The 26,146-nt window shown below is 38.5% G+C and overlaps 1 protein-coding gene across 3 annotated transcripts in view; it reads right to left on the bottom strand.

Moving 5' to 3' along the window:
• The window catches only part of GRIA4 (glutamate ionotropic receptor AMPA type subunit 4), a 234,368-nt gene that overhangs the window by 146,364 nt on the left and 61,858 nt on the right, over positions 1-26,146 (bottom strand). For all 3 annotated transcript variants that reach the window (XM_009643037.2, XM_009643038.2, XM_009643039.2), the window contains exon 3: positions 12,140-12,379. In XM_009643037.2, coding sequence (XP_009641332.1) covers positions 12,140-12,379 — 240 coding nt within the window. The remainder of the gene's footprint in view (positions 1-12,139; positions 12,380-26,146) is intronic.

Below are 26,146 nucleotides of genomic sequence, written 5' to 3'. Positions count from 1 at the left end.
TGCAGAAATACATCCTGAGGTGATTCATGACATAATGCAGTTGAAGATAATTAAACCTCCCTGCAGCAGTGGAAATGTGAGCAACAAAATAGATAAGCCAAATTTTGGGAGGCCCTATCAAACCGAGCTTCTGAAGCGACAGAAGATAAAGTTGCTGCAGTTCTATATACAGCCCATGATGCAGAAGTGGGATTAGGAACCTGTAACTGGATATTCTGATACAAAGGAGAAAAGAAGTTCCTCTTCTCATAAGGGGAAAAGATCGGTTTTAAAATGAGAAGGCTGCATCAAGTGGGTCTGTTGGGGGAATATTTCACAGAATAGTCAAGTCCTGTGCAAAAAGGCACACTGTGAACATCGCCCCTGGCTTCCCACAGAACCCAGACAGGGACTTACATTCTGCCTCAAGACCAAGAGCATGGAGTTGTATTAGGAAATACCTGGCAGAATGCTTTGCTCATTTAAGGAGAAATTTGATGTGAAATCAACCTAGCACAAGGCGCAACTTAAAAGATATAAACAGTGACATACTGATGTTTCAAAACTTTTTTTAAAGAAACACTACAGGGGAAGGATATTCTTTTCTCATTAAAACAATTATTTGATAGAATTAGCCGGGAAATTTTCCCCCCAAATCTATTTCTTTGAAAAATAAACATCAAAATCCTTTTCATGGGAAAAGGCTAGTTTAGATGAATTTCCTGTTTTGAATAGTTTTAAAATGAAATATTGAAGATGTTGAGACAGACTAACCGAACGCTGTAAAAGGTTTTGGTTTTAAATAACGCTTAATGAGAATGAAAATACAAATTAAACAAACAAAAGGGAAGAAAATACAATCTAAATTTACTGCTAGAAGATTTTTCAGTGGTATGGTCTGAACTTCTACGACAAGATTTTTGATATTTAAATGATTTCAACTGTTCTGCATCAAGACAAAGCTAAGAGGTATAACCATTATTAGGCACATACATACATACATACACACATATATATACACATATACAAAATGATAAAAAGCCATCCACACCATCAACACAAACGAAAGGAGATCCCACTCAAAAATAATTGATAGGTCTGTGCTTGGGATAGCCGCTTGTGTTTAAGAGTCAGGTTCATGACCTGCTTTGTACTACTAAATGTAAACTCTGTTTACAATGTAAGGTTGGCAAAGAAGCCTTATTTCACTACCAATATTTAAAGTTTCATAACAGTATTTTGAATAATTTAGACCTATTTGAAACTGCCCTTATCCCATTAAAAAAATACAGTACTTTGTTTTTTACAGGATGTATTTGAATACAGACATATCTTTATGCCTTGTTTTTACCAAGTTTACTAACAAAGTAAACTGCTTCCTTTCCACTCGATTTCATTCATACAGACCAAACCATTTCATAACAAGCTTCTGCAAACACATTTCTCTATTATGAGGAACTTCTTTGAATAGCTCACTTAAAAAATGTTGCTTATCTTTACATGTTCAAGACTTGTTGACTACTGTCCATTTTTTGTAACGTGTACCTTCACTTGCCATTTGATATTTAGTTTTCTTACTCTGAACTCTCAACAGAGGAAAATTAGCTCCAATAGCTTTTATGAAATAAAAGTGTCTATAGGAGACCTTCCAGAGTAACAACTGTCTCATGCTGACTGGGCTCTCCGTTAGGAGAGGGAAGATCTAGGATGCAAGTCCTTACTTGTAGGACAGTTTCTTTCTTTTTTCCCACTGATGGGTTAACATAAGATGTGTATTTGTTCCAGGGATCTAGACTAGCAACCACAGTTTTGCATTCACAACTCCTCTCTTTGGTGACACTTTTGTCCCTTATTATGCCCAGATCTTCAAAACTACATTAAATGTTCTGTTTGCCACTTGCAGTCCAAGTCAAACTGGGAACAAAATGTATGTCCCTTGCCCACAGGAAAACTTCCTGCAGCATCCAGGTGTGCATTAATATTAAAACCCACCAAGGTAGTAGTACAAAAGAGGGATTTTGGGTCCTTAGGATTGAAGGACCCTTTGGTAACTCTCTTTCCAATTGCAAAATGCTAAATACCTCAATATTCACTGCAATTTTGGTAACAGAAGCAGCTGTTAATACTATCATCTGTAAATACTAGTGCAGGAAATTCCCTGTGCAGAGCGCAGAAATAGCATCTGTAGTACCGTGATAAGTAGTCAATCATTTTAAAAGGATCTCTACACTTCCACCTCTCCTTTTGGAATCGACCAAAGCCAAATTATTTGTACAAATATGTATGCAAATAGGATTCAGATGTAATTAATGAGGGAAATGCCTAAAATATATTCCATTTACAGGCAAAATGCATATCAAAATAGCAAAAATAATCTGAATATATTGGAATACGCATTCTTCACAGAAGCAGAAAATGTTTGATCACATGAATTAAGAATGTGAAACTCCAGATCTCCAGAACTGCTCGTATACAAACATGGATTTACTTCACAACATACTCTAATGCTAAATTACCTTTACTTGCTGCTGCTACTGCAGCTCCAGAGAAGTAATTTGTATTACATAAGGGATAAATGTCTCACAAAATATGCCAAGGAGTGAACATGAAGAAATAAATTAGTTTAATACAGTTTGATTCTTTTTTAAACAATAAGAGCATAAACAATAGAATAGTAGGTTTTGATATTTGTAAGTCTATATTTTGTTTATTTATTTTGATTTTTAAAAAGCCTGCTTTATACTGTATTAAAACTTGGAACATTCATCCACACATAGATAATGCTCTCAAAAGACAAGCTAATTTTTCTAACTAAAAATGCATTTAGAAACAAATTGGCACAAGTATTTGTTTTACATTCACTATTAAATTGGCACTATGTCTGGTCTCTGGCAGCATCGACTATACTCCCCTTTGTTTGCTACCGCTCTGTGCTCCAGCACTGAAGCCACCACCTGTGGCCATATAAAAGGCTATGTACAGCAGCTGCAGGACTCAGATGTCCACACTGAAATAAATTTCTAAAGCATAAGCATTTAGATGTGTGGCTGGCTTCCTCGTCTGAGTCTTTTCAAGGCTGTCTTTGGAGGTCCACACTGCTGGATGTTTTATCTATCAACTGTCTGCAGTGTTACTATGGACCAATGTGTGGTGGTAACATAGGACGGCCTCATACTTAGAAAAGATACTCTTGGTTATGCTGATGTAAGGCTGCCACAGTCCCTTCGCTGAAGATAGGTTTTTGCAGGTTTTGTCAATCATGATACCACTGATATAAATATATGTAAGGAAGGGCGGAGTCTGTCCTAAAGATTAATATGAAGGCTAAATATCAGCAAACCACAACACAAATTTCTGCTTAAAACTTTGTCCTCTGGAAGTAATTTATTTAATCCATGGAAAAGATCAATGTAAGTCTCATTAGTATGCATATAAATCCATTGCTCTTATTTGGGATCAAATAATCATAAAAACAATTTTTACAGCATACAGTTCCTAGCATACAGTATGCAGACCTTTCATGATGGCTTATCTGTATAGGGCAAGTGACTAAAATTGCTACCCAGAGCAATATGTATGCACATACTCAGGTACAGCACGTACTCAGAAACATGCTCAGAGTTGCTACTCATAAGAGCAACTGAACTTAAATTTGCTATGCAGACAATCTAGAGTAAAAATGCCAATACAGGAGGGTTGGGTTGTTTTTTTTTTTTCAGAAAAACAGCTATACTGTGAAGTCACTTCCTTTACTAACTGCAGTATAACTTCCTTGTGTGGAAAAGCTCTTAAATAAACAGAAACAGATATTCAGAAATACAGACCGCACTTTCCTGCTCTCAAGTAAATACAGAATGTGTGTAACTAACAGCTAAAAATGATGTTTCCATTTAAAGGAATGTGTTACATATGCAGGTGACAACAAATTAACTGTTTGTGACAGGTTCTGTAAATGCAATTGCTCTGATATTATTAGAACAAGCCACTGGAAGTAGCAATGTTATTTTTGTTAGGATGTTGGAATATAAAAGCATATAGAAACTACAGGCACACTCTTGAACTACACATCTGCAAACCTGAGATAAATGCTACTGAGAAAAGAACTTAGCTCTAACGATTCTGTCACACTGTCACAAAAAAAAAAAAAAAATCATTAAAAAGGGCAAAACTGATTCACTGGCATGGCAACTTGCAAAGCAAGATTTAAAATTATCACGTGTCTCTTGCCTTCTCCATGGCATCCACTAACCCAGAATACAGGAAAGCAAATTCTTCAGTTCAGGAAAATAATGAGCAGCAGTTTATTTAATATTTTCTGATTTATATATTTCTATGGCATATGCATATTAGGCTGTGCTGCATATTCTGAGTGATTAGCTAGATGACCAAAACACCCAGAAAAGTTCTGATGCAGCTTAGTTTGATCCACATCTCACAGGGAATAGCAAAGTCAGGGGACTCATCTGTACACTTGATGATCAACTTTTGATTTCCATACCTGTATTTTCTGTTAATTTCAACCTTGATCTAACATTCAGTCATTTCAATTAACAAGAGAAGTACTTCTATTTAATGAAGCAGCCTGAAAGCTCTTGGAAGATTTTCATATGTAGTGAGTTCTGAGCTCATTACATGATGACCATGCTCGTTTACCATTATTGCTTCTCTTTGGTGGTAAGACAAGGGAAAGATGGAATGTCACGGTATCATTACTGATGCTGATGTTAGGATCCAGTTGCATTTTAGTTTCATGTGTGCATTTACTACCTATACTTTCAAGCTGTTATCACCTGCTGAGAAGATGAGGACAAGCCAGCATGTTGCTGATATAATTATTAATGCACTAACACTGGCAAAACAAAATTTGCTGCAAACCAGTTATCGATGGATAAAGCACATTGGTCTATTCCATTAAAAACATGGAATTTACGGTTACTGAGAATAGGCAGAAGCAGATCATATGAAGGAGGTTGACAAACTTACTACAGTTTTCGACACTCACTGTTATTTAATAAAACAAATTTTTCTCTATGTTTTGTGTACCAGTTCAGATTGGCCTGCACAAAATCACAACACAAGTTTGGTAAACAGCAAACGCAGTAGTATTTGGATCCCAATATGTATGACATGATTCACTGCCTATGTAGAGTGTTTGCTGAAGACAAACACCTTTTTTATTAAATCTAGTGAGGATTTTTTTTTTTTTCTCACCTACAGCATAAGTGCCATCCTATTCTGGGATGAATTTGGGCTATTGAAACACCAAACCACTTTAGCCATTGGACTTGATGGAACTACTCTGAAACAGGTCACAGTTGGCATGGTAAAAACACTGATGATTTTGATCTCAGGAATTGTAAAGACACAAAATATGGAAAAGTTCAAACCTACAGACCAGATGTTAGAGTATTCTAATAAAATACTACAAGACCAGGTATTGGATGCTGTTTGTTTTCTGGAATACATCATATTGGTATTTCTGAGGTATCATGACAGCACTGATCTTTGCTTCACAGAAGTTTGGTACGTTAGCTGCATGATGCAGGTAAGAACCTTTCATTTTTAGTGGACACAGTCATGAACTTCTGTTTTTCTTTTATTCTTGGACATTTTGCCAAAGGTCAGTAGGATGAGAAATGCTTATTGTGGGAATCCTTCCAAATTCTTCCTGGTGATCATAATGAAAAAAGGGCCCAAGACCAAGTGGATCACTGCAACTGAACAAAGTCAGATTCCCAGCATAATCTTCTCTATGATCCAGCATCTAACTGTTGTTTCTCAGGCTTACCTGAAACACCCTGTGACATTCTAGCAGTTTAAGGTAAGAGCGATGTAGGTCTGGGCTTAACAGTGTTATGCAGAAAATAACAACTAAACAGCACTTGGTGGCAAAACCTTTTTTTTTTTGGCAGTACTGTGTTGCAAGTTCATATTCAATTTGCTGTGTATTAGCAACACTTAGTCTTTTTAACTTATTTCACAAAAAAGAGCCTTGACTCAGCATTTTTATGGAGATAAACGTGTAGGCTGTATTTCTATATTACTACTGGCTTTAGTATGTCTAGCTCTTTCAGTTGAGCTAACCATTGAAATAGCTTTCCAACTTGCTATTATATTATTACTCTTTTCATTATTAAGATATTGACAAATTTGTTCAGAAGTGCAGTAAAAATATCAAGTAAAGCTTGATGTAGGGCCAATTCTTGCAGTTCCTTAAACGCCCAGCTAATGATAACTTAACCTATTGAGTACCATATTATAATTACACTCCGTAGACCTGATTTTACAGTGTTTTTATCTAAGTCACTTGGAATGTTTTTGATCTGATTTTTTAATAATAGAACATACTAAATGTTTTACAAAGGCGATATATATAATTGAATAGGAATAATATATTATTGAAAGTTGCTCCATAGTAGAAAATTATCTTTGCAGAGTCCAAAGGACTTTGAAGAAGCTATTCCCAGTTTTCTAGAGAAATCATGAAAATTACATAAATATATAAATCCTGAGGAGACATAAGAGATCATCTGAGGTGGGAACGTAGCAAAGCAGATCACCACTGCAGATATGTTCTAACCTCTTCTTTAAAACCTCTAGTAGTAAGAATCCCCACAATCTCCTCAGATTATTCTAACCTTACAGAAACATTTTTCCCAGTAACACCTTAAATCTGCCTTCCTGCAAAATAATTCTAATTCTTGCTTTGATCTCAATGGGTACAAAGAAGAGTTGGTCTTTGCTCCTTAACAGGCCTAGAATTAAAAAAATCTCAATTCCTGAAGCTTTCTCTCACAGGTCATGATCCTTTTTTTTAATATTCTTCCTCTCCTCTGGACCCTTGAAACTTATATATGTGATATCTGTATGTGCTGGTCAGTGAGCAAAGTGCCATTCCAGCAACACATGCCTGATCCTTGTGCCATGATCGTACCAAAGGCCATTGATATAGCTGTGAACAGTACCCGGTGCTTTTGAAGGGAAAAGAAAAATTGGTGGGACACAGCGCCACCACCATCATGTCCTCTGTGTGCTTTATCCACTCGATCCCATTTCACTTCCTCAGCTTACTGGAAATTTTGATCTTTTCTGCTGCAGTGGAAATCCCAACACATGACACAGGAGCACAGCCAGCTGGGAGAGAGTAATATTCAGCTTTCATTTCTCACATGCAACATTTTCCCTAAATTTCAAAATAGCATTTACTTTATTGGAAACAGCAGTTTGGACTTAGATTATTCTTATGGCTCACCACAACTCCTGAAACATTTCCCATGATACCAGTGCTGAGCTAGTTACTCTGCACTTTGTGTTTGTACCTTTGATTCTTCCATAGTAAGTTTACCCTTTGTGCCATCTTTATCATCTTTCACCTTCTTGATCTATCTATTTAGCAAGATCACTTTGACTCCGAACCTGTCTTGTATCACTCTTACCTCAGCCGGGCTGAGTACCCACAAAATCCATTCTCTGTGCTATCGTGCAAATTCACACTGGATGTTCACTAGACCAGAGCAAAGACAAATCCCTTGCATCTCACCTGGGACGTCCTCTTACTTTTAAAATGTGTCGTTAATAACAATTTTGGGGCTATGGTTTCTAATATTCAAGATGCCATGCTATAGTTGAAGCTCTAGTTTTCTGGGGTTTTTTTCTGGGAGAATGTCAGGCATGAGGAAATATCACTGGAGTTACTAATCATGGATAAACCAAACTTACTGCTTACTGCTGGGCCAGCTACTCTGCCAAAGAGAGAAAATTAGATTAGCCTGATAAACTGATTGTAAATAACCAACTCCATAATCTGCCTCAAAATAAGAGAGAGAGCTATAAATTTCCCATACCTTTCTTTGCCTTCTCCAAACATCTGAGACTCACCAATCCTCCACAAGTCCTCAAAGACAAACGCTTGGAGATTGCTACTCTATGTACTGTAGGATTAATTCGAACAGGCCATCAGGACTTGTGTAAACCTTCTGCCAGGTTTAGATTGTCATAAACCAAAATAGTTTCAACTTTAAAGGGGTTGCTACAAAAGCACTATCCAGAAATGTATGAAAATGCAATTTACCTTGTGCACAGCAAGCTGATTTTCCTCACCTGCAACCATGACTGAGTTGGCTTAATGAACAATATGTAATTACAAGGAGCAAAGGAAAAAAAAAGAGCATCAACAAGGTACATAAACAGGCTCACACATGATGCCGAATTTCTAGAGAACTATAACTATTTTACAGTCCTTGCCTCTGGTGGGCCAACTGCTAGGCCAGCTGGTAGCTCTACCTCTTGTGCTACCACTCTTTAGTCACAGTCAGGGACTGAAAACTGGCTGGGAAACATGACTGAATTCAAATGGCCACTGAATTTTTGTGAAAGCAGTTTCCAGCTTGCTGGCTGCCATCCTCCCTGGTGTCCCAGGCTGCCCCGCAGGCCCTCTACCGCTCTCCACCCTGGGACCCCTCAGCTCTGAGTAATCCCTGCAATTTTACTAACAACTTCAGCCATTCCAGCTCTCAGTAAGGCTACACACATTGTGGAAAACTAACACCGACCTCCTGCATGCTCAATTCTTGCATCTCTCGATTCTATATTGGATATTAGGAAAAAATTCTTCTCTGAAAGGATTGTCAAGCATGGGAATGGGCTGCCCAGGGAAGTGGTTGAGTCACTATTGCTGGAGGTATTTAGAAGACATGTAGACATGGCGCTTAGGGACATGGTTTAGTGGTGGCCTTGGCAATGTTAGGTTAGTGGTTGGACTCGATGATCTTAAGGGTCTTTTCCAACCTAAATGATCCTATGATTCTGTTCTTAAACAGCTTCTCACACTTCACACAAACTTCTCCAGCTTTATTCTGTGGCTTCAGGGTCCAACTTTTGTTTTCTGGTGCTAGAAAATATTGTTGTCAACTAGCAAAATCATACTGTAGGCATAGCTGCACTAGGTCAAAAATCCCATGGATTTGCAGATGTGCAGCTCCACTTGATCGTATGCCTCTTTTTCAAAGAAATACCTCTCAATCACAATAAAACAACATATATAAACTAAATGTTCTTCTGGTCTACTCATTTGATTCTTTCACTTAAGTCGCTTTAGAGGTGACATCAAATATTAACTGAGCCTTCACCGCTGCTGGACTTCCCTTTCCTCTGGATATCTCAAGGAGGCATGGTTTTCATTTCAGCCCTTTCCCACTATGCTTTGCAGAAGTGTTCTTCAGCCTGCTTTTTCCCTGTCCTGCCTGTGTTCCTGGCACCTTGTTGTTAATATTAATTGTATTAAGCACTGGGTCACAATTAAATATTTTTATGGAAGGAGGGTAAAAGAAAGAAGAATGTATTGAAACAAAAGGACCCTTGAGGCTTTAGCCTTCTGTGTCACTCTTTACTTGCTCACTTTCCCTGTTAAATAATGAGTTGAATTTTCCTTCATCTTTCTCTTAGGTCTAATGTCTTTTGCAAAACCTGTTCTTGTTTCCTGTAATATCCCCTGCTAGATCCAATTAATTTTGTGTCTTTTCCATTCTTCCTAGTAGCTGCATCCTGTCACAGGACAGTGATTTTCTGGACTGCAAGTTTGGCAGAACATCAGAAAGGGAGATTTAACATAACAGCTGAAGCCATCACCTCAACAGAGTTTGTGAGCTCCAAGACTACTCCATGGTGTAAACCCAAGTGCGGTATGTGGGAATGACTTGGAGAGATGCGACAAAAGTGCATTCCTGACCTGAACTGAAATGCTCTCATAGATGCCCCCAGTAGCAAAGAGACTGGGGTTCTGCAGGGAGCTGAGGGGCTGTCAAAGAGATGAATGAAGTGATACAGCAGAGATACCTTAACAACAGGATTTAATTGTTCACCCCTAAGAGTAAGCATCAACTAAACTGCATGCAACAGAACCACGAAGCAAGCAGGAGGGAAAGGCCAGGAAAGCAGATCTGAAAACAACATGCATTTGCTCGCCACAGCCCATCACCACTACTGCTGAAGATTTGCCTAAGTTCATTCTGTCGTACTGCCTTCTGCTAAGGACTTCTGCCTTTTACAATACTGATAGCTGCTCAGTGCTGCCTTCTTCACAAACAGCTACTGCGTCTGGCTGGAATTTATGCTTATTGCTTGCCTCCCCCTGTAAGAGTTTATTTATAGCTTCTTGGTTAAGCTGCAAAGATCAACTCACAGGCCTGGTGTCCAAACCAAAAGGCTAAGGGGGTTCCACTTCCTTCAGTTTGGTTGGATGGGGCTGCTCAGAGAGACAGGGAGACATCTGGCAATGTAAAGGAAGGAGTTTTGGCAAAAATCTGGACAAGGTGAAGTTCTGGCCTCACTGACAGAGACCCTGAGATGCAACATCAATGATTTTTTTTCTTTTTCCAGTTACACTGATAGTAAGAGATCATACTTTTTTTCTTATCTTATCTCAGCTCCACATTAAAAATTTCTACGTGGAAAGGTAGTGAAAATTATTCAGTAATGATGTATCTTTACAGTCATTTACTCCTGCGTTAAACTGAGTCGCAAGACCTATTCATAATTTGAGAGACTATCCAATGTAGCAACCCCTGCATCCAAGCTGGCAAATGCCATCTCTTTATCAGAGACACACTGATGAGTGCAGAGTTGCTGAGTTCAGTGTCATAAGAATCGTTTGTTATAGATGACGTTCTGAAACTGCCCTTGGTGTGATACCACATGCTTAAAAATGATGTCTCAATCTAATTAAGCATGAGAATTTAGATGAGAAAGGTGACTTCAGGTTGTGCACTCCTTCTCTTAACAATTTGTTAAACTTGTAGGATCACATCTGTAATTACGTGCTTGTTTTCTTGTTACCCATAACTAGGAATACTTTCAAATTCACTATTTTTTTCTCTTTCCAGTTATCTAATGCATTCTATAATCCTTCCCAGAACTTCCTTTGTAAGTCCAGCAAACATTAAAAAAATCTTTATTTTTAAATAATAAAAAAAAACCAATTATGGAACAATACAAACTCTTTCATCTTGTTCCATTACTCATTTTGATTTAAATTCAGGTATTTAGGCAGTATATTGAGCTAAAAACTCACTAAAATTTAGTGCTTGTATATATGAGAAAATTGACTTCTACAGCCATAATCAAATAATTAAACAGATTTAGTTAGGTCAGTATAATTCCCTGTTTCTACTGCGGAGTAATTATACTGGAATAAAGCCACTTTAATTCCAGAATAGACCGTCCACATGGGGAGCTATATTGAAACAGCTGTAGTAAAATAATTATTTGACTACAGCTATGCCGCTCACTTCCCCCTGAAAGCAAGCCATCAACATAAAAGTCTTGCCTCTTCCACAGAAGCTCAGACATGTTGGCTCAGTCCTATTCCATAAACAAAGGCAAAGGGCTTTGCCAGCAGAGTGAACACACAACGTGGAGAACAGGAGATTTTACTTAATTCAGCACGGATTGGAGAGGCGCAGCGATGCACTTGCAGTTTTTTACCACTTCGAAGATTCTGAGATGCTCTGGGATGTGGAATGGAGAATGTGGATAGAAAATGCAGGCTTTTGTGTAACGCGCTATACATTTTATAAGTGTAGTCCAGCACAGAGTTAACTCCAGATGAAAGAAGTAGAAGATGGGCTTCTGCTGCCCTATGGATACCCCCCGCCTGGCAGGTATTGCCTCTTACCTCCGCTTCTCTGCCGCAGCCTGAGGGCCTCACACTGCATGAGCCTCCCTGTGCCTCGACCTTCCAAAGCATGGAAGCCCCACAGGGCTCACTCACATCTCAGCTTACACCAGCACAGGTGCAGAGAAGTGGCTGGTCCTCTCTACTTCTCTGTACTCTGTCACTTATGGAGTTGAAGAGTGAACAGAGCTGTAAAATCCGACTTATTGAACTGTGTCTTTGTTTCACTAACATTAGTTAAAGTGTTTTAGTATTCTAGACTTAAAGCACAGGCTTTGGCCGGTCAATTACATACTACGTGCATCCAATATCCAATATTTGCAGACGAAGGAGTTTTTCCTTCAGCCACACAGCTACTCACTCAGAGGTATTTCACCTCAAAGATCCTTTAAAATTTGACTCCCCAAGCTCTCAATGCGATATAAAAATGCACAGCTCTTGCAAAAGTCATTTGAACTAAAAGGATAAGAAAGCTGGGTCACAACTCACCTCGATCTGTGTCATACAGGAAGACAAAGCGGTTCCATTCATAATGATCCAGCAAGCTCAAGAGGGCTCCCCGCAGAGACGGCCGCAGCTGCAGCACAAACTGACTCTCACCCTCCGTGGGGAAACTCGGCGTGATGAGGGAGATGTGCAAGGCGCTGCAGAATGAGGTCAAGGTATGTACTGATCTCTTATCGTATAGTCCAAAAATGGCAAAAACTCCTCTAGAATACTGGGAGCAAACTGGAAGGAAAAAAAAAACCAAAACAGAGTTCAGCCAGTGACAAAACCTGTGAACATGTACTTATACGTCCCAACATCTCAAAAGTTTTAATCTGAAGATTTCCATTTCCACTCAAATATACACAATGTTCATGTGTTTCATTCTGAAAACCAATAAATAAATAGCTAAATAACACTTTGTCACTTTTGGATCCTAGCCATAGAATGTTACATTATCTATAGTGTTTTTACCCTAAAATAAAACATAAAATAACTAAGTATTTTTGTGCACCAGTGAGAAGTCAACATATGCTGTTTTAACCACAGCTCTGCATATTATCAGGCACTGATCATTTCCTTTACCTCCGAAAAGTTACCACAAAAATGTTACTGATCTCATAAGTGAAATTTGAACATTTTGAACTGTAACAATGTAGAACCTTCATTTGCTTTTAAGCAGGTAGCCCTTGTGCTATGTTAAAACTCTACTACAGACACTGACTAAAAAACTACTTCATGAACAACCTTCTTGACTTTAACAGAGCAACTGAAGGAAAACATAGCAAGTCAACGTGACCAGACTTGCCCCAACCCTTTTATTTCTACTCTGCGTCAGCCTCAAAACCGGGAAACAAATGACCTGAATATATATTCTAAGTTCTGATTTGCTCTTGGACTCATTTAACACACAGAGGAAGACTTCTATTGATTTCAGAAGACCGGATAAGGGCTTTACTGATCTATGCACATAAAAGCAGGCACAAGGGCATTTTCTTGAGAAAACACTGCTTTTCTGACAACTCATGAAGGGCCCAATGAAAAACATCCCACTTTTTGTGAAGTACAAAGCAACTTATTAGAAACTGTGTGATCATTAATAGTGTTACCTAACCCAGAATCATAGAAGATTCAGCACTGGTGAGGCTGCACCTCGAATACTGTGTTCAGTTTTGGGCCCCTCACTTCAGGGAAGACATTGCATTGCTGGAACATGTCCAGAGGAGAGCCACAAAGCTGGTGAGGGGTCTGGAGCCCAAGTCTGATGAGGAGCAGCTGAGGGAGCTGGGGTTGTTAGCCTGGAGAAGAGGAGGCTGAAGGGAGACCTTATCGCTCTCTACAACTGCCTGACAGGAGGGTGTAGCGAGGTGGGTGTTGGTCTCTTCTCCCAACAAGCAATAGGACAAAAGGAAATGGCCTCAAGTTGCACCAGGGGAGGTTTTGATTGGACATCAGGACAAATTAGCTGGTTGAGTCCCCATCCTTGGAGGTATTTAAAAGACAGGGAGACGAGATGCTTAAGGATATGGTTTAGTGGTGGGATGGCAGTGTTAGGTTAACAGTTAGACTCGATGATCTTAAAGGTCTTTTCCAACCTAAACAATTCTATGATTCTAAGACGGAGAAAGGAACAGTCAGTTCAGACTGATCATCATATCCATTTTCTCCTAAGGATGTATTTTCTATGCTCTTCTGCTAAAGAATCTCCCTCCTCACAACCCATTCTTACATGTAGCCTTATACATGGGAAGACCTATGTCACACCCTTTTAAGTAGGTGATGGCCTCCTCTCTTCTAGCCTAGAGGTCACAGTCATCCTGTGAGAGCACCACAATCAGGGTACAGCATACACACTTAGGCTGATTCAAACCAGTTCAGTTTTAATTCTTTCATGTTACATTTACTGCATAAAGCGCAAAACCCACAAATTTTGCATTTTTTTTCTCCTTAGACTTGGGTTATTTACCAAGTTTTGATGTAAGAACTGGAGTAAACGGCTTGAGGGCAGTTGAGTGATTTTATGTGCTGCTCCACTGTTACAACCCCCAGCTAAGGATTTTCATAGCCAGATTATGTATAAATAAATCTTTTTAAAAAGCTTTCTTCTTTTCTTTAAAAAGCTACCTTCCCCTAAGTTCCCCTTCAAAATGTTGATATGCAGCTCTTAAAAACTCTCTTAGCATTTTCTTTGCTTGCCCACACAACATCTCCTAGATCCTTCCAAAGACTGGTTTGCCATTCCACTATCCATCCTAAAAAGTGTTGTTCTGTGCTTTCCCACTTTCATCTCATCTTTCTTGAACACAGATGGTCAGCATGTTTAGAATTTCAGTTGAAGGCTTTCTGCTTCTTTTTAAATTACTTCCCCATCTCTGCTGTAAAATACTTCTGCTGACATATCCTCAGATCACATTGCATTTTTCTAAATCTGCGCCTCACTGATGGCTGACGATCATCTTTGGCATCAAAATTCTTCTTCTTCCTTCCAGTCCACTTCCAAATGATGAGTTTCTGCTTATAGCATAATATTTTTATTAGTCACCATTATTCATTTTCCATTATGTCACATCTATTACTGTACTCCTCAAAATTATTTAGTTCCACAGTTATATTCTTAGCCTGCTCTGAACTTTTATCGATGTCTGATTCTGCCTCACCAGCAAATTCCATCAGGGTACTCTGACTTTTTATCTCTGTCTATGGTAAAATCAGTCTCTTAGTGTCTTCCTCCTCTAGCTATGCTTCTCCAGCCTGGTACCTCCTCTTCTACCAGCATTTGTTGCCATCTTCCCCTTAGTTTCATGCCTACCTTTTAACTCTGTTTTCATAAATCAATTCTCTTAGGAGCATGTCTATTTTACTTCATTCTCTTGGCAATTGGAAGATATGGATTAATTCCATACTTTCTACCTTAATAAATTCTGGTTGCATTTTATGCCATTTTCTGTCTATAGCCATACTTTAAAGCTTTCTTTCCATCAAAATCTGTTTTATAACTTTACAGTCTATTGATGTTAAGCTGCTAGGTCCATGGCTGCCAGATTCTATGTCCCCCTTTTAAAATAGTCATTATATTTCCTATTCACTGATCGTATGTATCACAACTCATTTAACAGCTCTACTGAGAAGCACTTGTTATTGCATTTGCCCTTCAGTAAACCGATTCTTCAAGAACCCTGGAAGAAAGAGGTGATTTCCCTATTCCCATTAGCCATCACGCCTCTTTTAAGGTCAATGTCCTCCTTGAGTGAAAATCAATGTGAAGTATCTATTAGTTTCATGTCTCTAACCAGATTTTCCTGTTTTTCTGTCCCATCATCAATGTATAACAGCTTCAATTATTTTGCTATTTCCCGTCTTTGTATTTAAAGATGTAAATGACCTTCTACTGTTGTTTTAATGTCCTCTGCAAGTCTCAGTTTTCATTGGGAGCCCTAACTTAGGCTCACATTTCTGCAACAAATTTCCTGTATACCTCCTGATCTCTTCAACGAAATCTTTCTTAATAATAACCTTTGCTTAAACACTTGTTTCTTGTATCTTTCCTGTATAATCATTCATTCAGTTCTGGAGTCACATCCTGCATGTTACCTTCCCCTGCAAAGGGATTTCTCAGTGTTTTACAAGCATTTCTGTGAGCAAATGGCAGGCCTCCTCTGTTTTCAAACACAGTCCAGTTAACTTTGCCAACTAAAATAGTTGAATGTAAACCTTGTGTATGTAAGTAGTAGTTACTTAATTTGTTTTCTGTTTAGAGAAAACCCTTGTTAAGGCCCTGCATTGCCTTACTTCTTTGCAGTTTTACAAGGGCAAAGGGTACTTTTCGTAACACATGGTTCATACTGTAGCTTCAGTTCCTACTGAAGTAGGATTCTACATGGTGAAAAATTCAATAAATCAATGTCAAGCTGTGAAACTGTACACTTAGTGGAGTTAAGGCTCAAATTCATTCTCAGGATGGAGAAAAAAGAGAGAAAAACATCAAACTTGAAATTTCATTAAATAACATGATATGACCCTAAAATACTTTTAACTAAAAATAACAGAATAATAATTCTTCACGTTTTCAAAGCAAACTATCCTTTCTACAGTCTGGGTACAAATGCAATAAAACATTATGTGACTGTCATTAAAGTCCTGAAATAATCAGTCCAGGAGAACGCGTGCTGCTATACTCGAGATCAAGACTGGGAAGTTACTGATTAGTGTCCTTCTTTGCTCTTTGATAAGAAAAAATGCTAAGATGAAGGTTATGAGAATTATTTCATACTCAGTGCAATACCCACAGAGCGGAAAAATGCCTGTGACTCTATGGAGATTAGGCTTAAACATATGCAGAGATGCTGCAACGCTCCTGAATCAATTTTACAGTAATCAGCAGCGACCACAAAAATCAGCAAAACCATGAGGATTTGCATTTTGACTCACTACTGTTCTCAGAAAACGCCTCCAGGCAAACATGACTACCTGGATTTCCCAATTCTTTATCTATTTCTCTTACACTTCTAAAGGCATTTTACTTATTAGAAATTGACTAAATTATGCTTGGTAAAACACAGCCCCATATTAGCATTCTAAGAAAATTTTGTTCAAGATTTTTTCCCCCATAAATATAAAGCAGTGACAAATACACTTTCATGAGCATACTTTGAAATATATTGAATAATAATTTGTCTTTAAAACCAGGCATCTCTTCATAGCTGACAACTTAATTCCAGTATTATACATACGATTTCCTCCTGCAAATTTTGCAATGCCATTGGTCTTACCAAAGATAAGATGAATGTGGAGGTCAGTCTCCAGAGAAAATGTTGCAATGCACCTTAAATAGCCAAGATAATGCTATTGCAGTAGCTGTAATATGAATTAGATATGTTCTATTCTAGCCGATTGAACTACGTGATAGTACTATCACTTTAAAAGAACAGGTGACTCATGGGACCATCAGTTAAAAAAATAAATCATAACGCCAAAATGCCAAAAGTTTTACACTGCAGGGTTTACTGAGACACACAGTCAAGCCACATGCGGTCTTCTTTCTCTGTGAAAGACTTCCCAAAGTCCCCGTTACTGTTCTAAAGCCAAGTCCCACGCTTTAAACACAAATCACTTCTTGAAAAAAAAACCAAAAAGCAAAAAGTCCCAACTTCTTATTCACCGATTTCTGGGAGTTATACCCATATAATTTAAAAACTCTAAACAGGCACAGGGGGAGTCAAGAGTCCAAATACAGCTGTAACCATAACCATGAAAATGACACAGACGACGTCAACTGGAAGTTTGTGAGAAATGTGTTATGTACAAATACACAAGCATATACATACCTGCACATATATTTACACGATATTGGTCTTGTTTTATTATTTGGTCACACTCAAAAGTTTTATAATTTCTCAAGAGACAAATAAGCACTACCCTAACAATATGTTTACAAAGTTAAGTCTAATAAGCAGAGCACAGCTGGTCTGCCAACAGCATTAGTTTTGCTCAGCAGCCTATACGGTACCTATACCATATAGGTAGGAATCTGGAAGACCCACAGAATAACACTGAAGTAACATGGTAGATCTTGTTTCAGAGCCATGACTCACAGACCGTGAGTCTTCCAGGACACAAGCTCTGGTATAAGCATTTTAAAATGCTTTTCCCTAGGTTTTAGGCTCCTGCATGGGAAGCCCTGGCACAGCTGGCAGTTACGGACATATTGACAGGCCCACTGATCTGCCATAAACTCACAAACCATAAAAGCACCAGAACTGAAAGACTCAGAATAGTTTGTGTTATGGAAGTTTTCCAGATATGAGGATAGTCTTTCATTGCTGTCTCTTCATCTCCTCCTATGCTTTGGAGATTCAAATATGGAATGAGGGCTGTGGTCAGTCCTTAACAACTTGTCTCTGCTTGTCCTTCCTCCTCACACTGTTCCCCTAATCCAGCATGGGGTCCTCCCATGGGATACAGTCCTTCACGAACTGCTCCAATATGGGTCCTTCCCATGGGCTGCAGCTCTTCAAGAACTGCTACACCATAGGTACTCTCCATGGGGTACAGTCCTTCAGGTAAAGACTGCTCCAGCATGGGTCCCCCACAGGCCACAGTTCCTGCCAGAAAACCTGTTCCTGCATGGGCTCCTCTCCATGGGCCACAGCTCCTGTCAGAAGCCTGCTCTGGTATGGGCTCTTCACAGACTGCAGCTTACCTTAAGGGCACATCTACCTGCTGCAGCATGGGGTCCTCCATAGGCTGCAGAATGGATATCTGCTCCACCATGGTCCTCCATGGGCTTTCAGAGGGACAACCTGTGTCACTGTGCATCTTCTCCATGGGCTGCAAGGGAATCTTTGCTCCAGCACCTGCACTACCTCCTGCCCCTCCTTCTTCACCATCCTTGGTGTCTATAGGGTTTTTTCCTCTCACATTTTCTGACTCTTCTCTTTCACTGCTCCTATGCAGTGCTTTTTTACCCTTTCTTAAGTATGTTATCACAGAGGCACCACAGCATTGCTGATAGGCTCAGCTTTGGCCAGCAGTGAGTCCATTTTGACCCAGCTGAAAACTGTCTCTGTTGAACATGGGGGTGGCCCCTGGGGTCTTCTCACAGAAGCCACCCCTGCAGCACTCCCACTCTGCAACCAAAACCTATCCACAGAAAGCCAATACACCCAGTAACCTCCAGACAAAATATATATATATGTATAAGGAATTATATTTCCTTGCCACCACAATAGTATATGAAGGCTTTCATTTGAGGTGTGCCTGCAGTGCAGTCAGTGATCCATGTCCTCATGGATCACACTTGTATACTCTCTATTTTGTTCAGCTGCTGTGCACCTGCATTTGCCAGCATTGATGTAAAAGTAGTGGGCGAATTTTCTCAACCTAAACTCCTTCCAAGAGTAACAGCCTAGCCATATGGAGATGCAAGCTCTACAAGTGAGATGAAGTGAAGAAGGGAGAATCATTTAGTCTAAATAAGGTCCTGCCTCCCAAAGTCAAATGATTTATCAACCTAGATGTGTGAAAGCTGCAACACTTGAGACGAGATCAAGTAATATTTCTAAAACAGTTTTGAGATTAGATCTTCCTGTTAAAATGTCAAAATGTGTTTCTGTTCATTTTGCACAGAGCATCCCAACACTCTCTTTCTCCTCATTGCTCCCTGTTCCACCTCCTCCTGATCAGTCCATGGAGCTCCACCTCCTGGAAGAGGACACAAGGCCAGTCAGGGCTCTAGAGTTACAGGACTAGTGATCTAAATTCATCCCCATGTTGTTTTCTACTATCTCACACCCAAATCCAGTACAAATTTGATACAAATATGCTCTGCCTTTAGGTTGTGTTTGAGACTGCTGATTTTATACTAAATTATGCTGTTGCATTAAGAAAAATTCCCAGCACTGAGACCAACTTAATGAGGTATCTTCATGAATTAAATCACTGATATAAGATGACAGATAGCATTATAAAAGAGAAAACAGTGTTACATAAAGTGGGTAGACGAAAAACATAGATGTATTAGGACCAGTTTTCTACTATCTTAAGAATTGTCTTGAATAGAAAAGGGTATTTCTAAATACTGCTATCCAGAAAAAGGGAAAAGGGAAACACGGAGTTTTTTATAAATTCTACAGATTTTTTTGTGTCTAATGAAACAAGCACCCATCACAACCCTATTAATTTTCTATTTATAGAACCTGCACCCTCTAAATCATCGTCTACCTTTGCCTTTTAATCACAAACTCCTTCAAGCAAAAGAATTATCTTCCCCTTGGTTTAGGAGGCATGCATGACACTTTGGGTAGCATCATGCCTAAAGCATTATAACAAAATATTATCACATCATTATTTTAACTAAAATAAGTTTATCTCTCTAGAATTTAATACAGTATTAATGATGAAGGTGAACAAAAAGAGACTAAATTAAGATCTTTCCAGTTTAAAAAAGAAATTGAATCACAAACGTTACCCTCTCAAATATTTATTCCTCTCAAATATTTATCCACCTATGATGTAACTGCATGTTGAGAAGTCTGGTATGTTGGGCACTGAACCTCTGAAACTCTGGTCTGTTTTGGGCTAAAAGCGCTTGACAGGAAGGCCAGTCTCCAATTAAATGTCTGTAAAAAGTTGAGCACCATGGTCCAACTGTCTCAGCTGTGGCTTCTGAGTGCTGCCCCAATGTGTAGAAACATTACACTTAATGGACCTTTATCTTGCAATCCAACAGTAAATTCTGGAACCCTAAAAACATGTAAGCATTTGTCCTAAAGGTCAGTGTGTTTAGTTGCATGCATAAAATTAAGCATGTACTAAAGAGTGTGCAGGAATATTTATCTGGAGGCCAACAGATGGATCCATCAAACTTAAGGCACAGAAAATTCACAAGCGTCTTTTACATTTAACCCACAGCAATGGGTTACTTCTCTGTAACTGACTTGCCAGCTCATTTAAAAATACTCTCCTAGGAACAATGAAAACCTTGGTTTAATGTGCTAGATCAAATGGTAACTTGGGAAATGCAGTTTTGTTTGTGTAAATGCAGATGTGAGAACATATTGCAAAGCAAGATACAAACTTGTTACATTTTTTAATTAATAATTAAGTTTCCAGAAACATTTTTTGTGATTTGTCTCTAAAAGACTATTTCTGCTCAAAGTCAATTCTTGAAACAATAACAGAAAGTGACAGTGCATTTCTTGCCTATTGAATGGAAAATGGGATTGAATTAGCCTAATTAACATGCACAGTATTTTCTTATTTTAAAATCAATTTGAGCATTGTAATATAGCATTTTGTGTGCGATGTCTTATACTAGATCACTATGGACACGGGAGATTAACTTTAGGAGGCTACCCTGAGAGATGCCCAAAATAATAGAAAAGAGAAGGCCATAGTGACCAGACAAGACTGACTTGTAGGTCCAACTGCTGAAGTCTTCTCCATGCTTCATACTGAGTAAGGTTTGCTCTTCACAAATTAATACATTGGTTAAAGTTTCCTCCAAGCCAGTACCAAAAGAATTTGCAAAAGGAGTGTGTGTGTCTTTGCATGTATATGTGCACATAGGGAGAGCGGAGGGGACTGTCTCACCTGATTCTTACCACCTGAAAGTCAGGTTTTTAAAGTTTTGGGGTTTTTTTTCTCCCCTGTCTCTAAAACAGAAAAAGGTATATTCAGAAGACAGATCATCCCAGCTTAAGATGGGTGATAAACTAAGTGTACTGATTCATCCACTAGAGGAACTTACCTCTTTTGGCTGTAAAAGGAAACTATGCAACTATGAAAAACTTGGCACCTACATTTACAAATCGTTTTTAGAAGTCTCACTGTAGGAAACATACACCTGTGTTTTTCTCCTCTGTCCATCCCTAGATTCAATGCAATTTCAAGCTGCCCTTCTCTGACGCCCTTCTCATACCACAGGCACAGACCCCTCCCAGCCAGGGCTTGCAGGTATTTCTCAGACAGACCATGTATCTCTAGTTTTCTGAAAAGTGCTGACAACTCTCATTTCTTGATGGAGAACACAAAGTAACTTGGCCTTTCATAAATTTCTATGAGGAAAACTGCTTTAATTTTTAAGTACTTTCTATCTGAAAACTTCTGCAACACTGAAGTATTTTACTTTCATTAATATATAATTCCAAATAATTTAAATCCAATGGAACATTTTTACACAACAAGAAAATATTTTCCACTGGGTTTATTTATAAAATTTCTCCTTCCACTGTGCCTTGGCTAATCTCTTTGATAAAACTCCCCTCATGAATTTCACATTTGCTGAATGCTAACAAATCTTTTCTCATTTTTAAAAGTACTTTACAGCTCTCTCTGCAATAAATTATCCAGTCTCTGTGCCTTTGTCCTCCAGTCCTGTGCACTCCATGGATCTGGTATTTATAGCTCCCTGGCAATGCACATACACGTGCATTTCCATAACTCTGCCAAAACTTTCTCTTTGAATGCTCACCCATAGAGAAACCACATGCAGCATTCACCTTTCATAGTCGTATGAATGAGAATCCACATTTGGTACAGAAGTTCTTTTTTTGCTGTTTTTAAAAATTTATTAAAATATCAGGCTTTTCAAAACCATAGAAGTTTTTTAAAAAGTTAAACATGAAGGTTTTGGTAGAAAGTTCCCATGAAGCTGGCAGGTTTTCTCAAGGATAGAATGCCTACTTTTTTTTTTTTCTCCCCGCCGCCCCCCTTCAGAAGAAGCTTAGAGAGGCGTGACAGATTGCACGGAAATTAGGCTGGACTATAGTAAAAAAATGGTTTATGGAATCAATAGTAAAACAACTGTGGCTTAATTGAGGTTAACATTTCAACATTTCAGATACTCGTGTGATGGTTAAAGATCTTCTTGCAAAATCATATCACCTCTTCAGTTTGCTAGCTGAGGGAAAGCTCATCCTCATTAGATTAATATCTAGAGAAATCATGTTTTATAACTTACCTAGATTGCCTGATTAACATTTTTTGCTTCTGTGATTAAACACTTTTTGCTGTTCTTAGATTGATTCATTTCCTTATGAGACATATTATTTCTTTCAGTTCAAATTTGAACTTCATCCAAATATCCCTTTGTAGAGAAAACAAATTTCTTTGCAGCTTGTTTTTCCCCCCAAAATGTAAGATTTTATAAAACCTGCCCTTATATCCCATTTTAATGAATCAGAACAAAGAGAAGTCTGAATTTTGTTTTAAAAATGGCCCAATTCTCTACAACATTAGTTTTCTTTTTTATCTTGAAAAGGGAGAAAATAGGCACATTTAAACAGACATTTTTCTTTCCAGCAGAAGAAGAACTGAAAAAAATCCTACAACTTTAAACAGGAGGTTATCTTATAAAATGGGCAGTTGATTACATAAAAATAGTTTTTTATACATAGCTGCGCAATCACAGATTTTTCTTATGCAAAAGAAGAACTATTTGTAGCTTTTGGGAAAAAATAGCAACAATATTTTTTCTTCATTTTTGAGAAAAACATGTTAAATTTGCAGTACTCCTGCCAGCAAAAATGTCATTGACAGGAATTAACTTAATTTCATAGGAGATATGAGAGGTGGAGCCATGCAGTATGGCTCCTGACCTAAACTGTTTTGATGGATGCATTATCATCATTTATACCTCACACTTTGAACCAATGGTACTTCTATAAGTCAAACCCTGTGTTCTAATTTAACTGAACTGAAACAAAACATGAACTCTGCTGTAATATGAGGAAGCTCAAGTAAAGCATTTTTTAAAGTATCAGAAAAGTTTGGTACTAAACTTCCATGTGACTTTAAAAGGGGACTAGGCATCTAACTACTCCCTCAGACTTAGGAAATGTCTCCCCAGATCTCTGAAACATCTGGGGAAAGGAAGGAAAGGAAAGCAGGAAATCATGAAAGATGTGACTAACCTGGTCCTGTATGAAGATGAAGGTCCTAGGCACTTGTCATTCAAACTTGAACTGAGATGGGTTTTTTTGTCTGGTTTGTAGTTTTATTTTTAGAATTAAAGCCCGATCTGAGGGGAGTGATGCCATTTGATCCATCTCTAGAACACTGTTTTTCTTTCACTGGTGAGTCTATCTCCCAATTTCTTACTCTTCCACCTTAATCTTCCAGCCAACACGAGTTGCCCACTGAAGTACAATGCACCCTGTCCAGTCCAGGCTTTTGAATGTTGGCAGGGGCGAGGCTGGGATTTTTGCTACTTTCTTCCCTCAGTAACAGATTGCACACTGTCAAGAGTCCCCTCACTAGGAAGTTAAACCATTGTTTATTTTGATTCATGCTATTGCACAAGGATATAATCTTAAAATTTTTCCTACTTTGCTGTTTACCATTTAGAATGAATGAAGCCATGGATTCCTTTTGGCGTCCGCAAAAGCAACATACATTCACCACACCATGTGGATTAAATAACATTAAATATAACATTGCTTCCTTGGCCACTCTTACCTCTAAGTATCTTTTAAAGAGCTGGAAAGCATGGTTTCTAATTTTTTAACACAATGTTAATCTTAAGAGGCTATATGTGATAAAAATCTCATCTGTTTTTACCAATTTCCTATGGGTTAATAAAAGCTATTATCTAATTACACAAGCCCTAACTTGAAACTTTCAGTTATTTTTTGGTCACAACTGGGACTTCCATAAGAAGAGTTTCTGAATACTTTTGATAAACTGTGTTGTTTGTCCTTTCCTTTCCTTCTTTCCCTTTGATGCTACAAAGCAGAATTTGAATGTAGTATTACTGTCAGGCAAATGGAACACGGTATCACATCATGAGATTATATACAACTTGGTCAGAGAGAACAAACTCCTCGCAAGATCTAGAAATAAAATTCTGCTGCTGCCTTCTGCAGACTGTGACTGTGCATTGACAGAACAGCAGTTGCTGACAAAGTGCCCAGGGCTCTGCTGAAGCTGTTCCCCACTCAAGGGGTATCTTCTGAGCTATCACTTCAGGGATCAAGATATACGAAGTGCCAATTGTTCCATTAGTCTTCTCACATTTGAGGAGCTCGGTTTAATTTATAGTGGATAAGAGATTTCCACACTTCCATGATTTTTCTTCTATGTCATAGTGCAAGTGTGTTTTGATGAGTAAATACATTTTAAAAATAATCTGAAATTTACTTTGTCAGCTACATCCAAAATGTGCTTCTTACACAGCACCATTGGTAGTAACGGCTTTCCCAGAACACTTAGGTGCTTCTGGCAGCCTAGAATTGCCCCATAAATTGTGTGGTCTTATTGTTTTTACTGATTTTCCTAGCCTTGATCTAATGAACTGGCAAATGGTACCTGGAGAGATAGACGCATTTTAAGTGAAAGGCATGGAGTTGGTAAATTTTCACTCTAACTCCCATCTTAATTTCCACTAGCTATAGACATGTCACTTAGCTTTTCTGAGTTTTCCAATCTGAAAACCGAAGATTCTAACCTTAAGTTCTTCACATAGTTGGAGTAATGAATAAAATATTTTCAAAGAATCACTAAGATTAATGTAGATACCCTTATTAGCCATCACTGGCCTGTTCAGCAAGAATTCTCTGAGATTTCTTTTTGTTCTGTACTTCATACTGCTGCCTTCCCTCAAACATCCTAGGCATTATCACTTTCAACTTCACAAAAAAACCCCACCAAAACCCCATACCAAGAGATTTTCTCTCCTGCTCTTCCCAGAAGTTTGGGTGTTAGCCTGTTTGTGTGACTATTTAGATATCTGGGAATTATGATTACTTAAGACATCTCACACCGGCATCTCAAACAGATTGTGTTTTCATTACTTGCACTTGTTCCTTTATGTTGCCTTGTTGTTTTGATCATCTCACTGCACTGAAGTTTTTTCAGCATCTTGTAGCTTGCCTGTTTTCCCCAGATAATGCTGTGATCATAGCTAAGGGATTTTTCAGATGTAGATTCTGCTTACTGTGGACATGTCATGTCAAAATGACATTAGGGAATTACTGTCTGTGGAGGGCCAAAAGTCCAAAGCTTAAGAAACCCTGAGCTAGCTCTCCCCCCCGCCTTTTTTTTTTTTTCTCCTGTGTGCCTTGCAGTTTCTTCTCTAATCATTTTAAGAGAAAGCTTCTTCTTAGCCTCCCACGATTATGCTGGTGACAACCGACCACAATACAGTTGGGTGGTTTTAAAATCAAATATTTGGCATGGATTACTGGAAATGCATCTTCTACTGTCTTCCCTTTTTGTCACCAAGTTGTTTCTTCTTTCTCTGAAAAACCAATCTTGCCGCTTTTTTATGTATAAAAGGCATTTCTAAATAGCTGTAGGTCTCACATAATAATTAAAATAATGAGAAAAAGGGATTATCTTTCAAAAAATAAAATATAAATGAATCATTTGACCAAGGTTATTTAAAGTGAAAGCCATTCACCCCCTAAATGGAAGACCAACCTCATCAGACCTGAGTGCAAGATGGATTCTGGCCATGCCCCTGTGTTTAATGACTTCAGGCTCTAACTGCCTGATATGAAAGGCAGGTTTCAG

Source organism: Egretta garzetta, unplaced genomic scaffold (assembly GCF_000687185.1).
Source record: "Egretta garzetta isolate BGI_Z169 unplaced genomic scaffold, ASM68718v1 scaffold217, whole genome shotgun sequence".
In the NCBI taxonomy this organism is placed as follows: domain Eukaryota; kingdom Metazoa; phylum Chordata; class Aves; order Pelecaniformes; family Ardeidae; genus Egretta; species Egretta garzetta.
The sequence above is the reverse complement of the archived record's forward strand: the minus strand, read 5'-3'. Positions and strand labels throughout refer to the sequence as shown.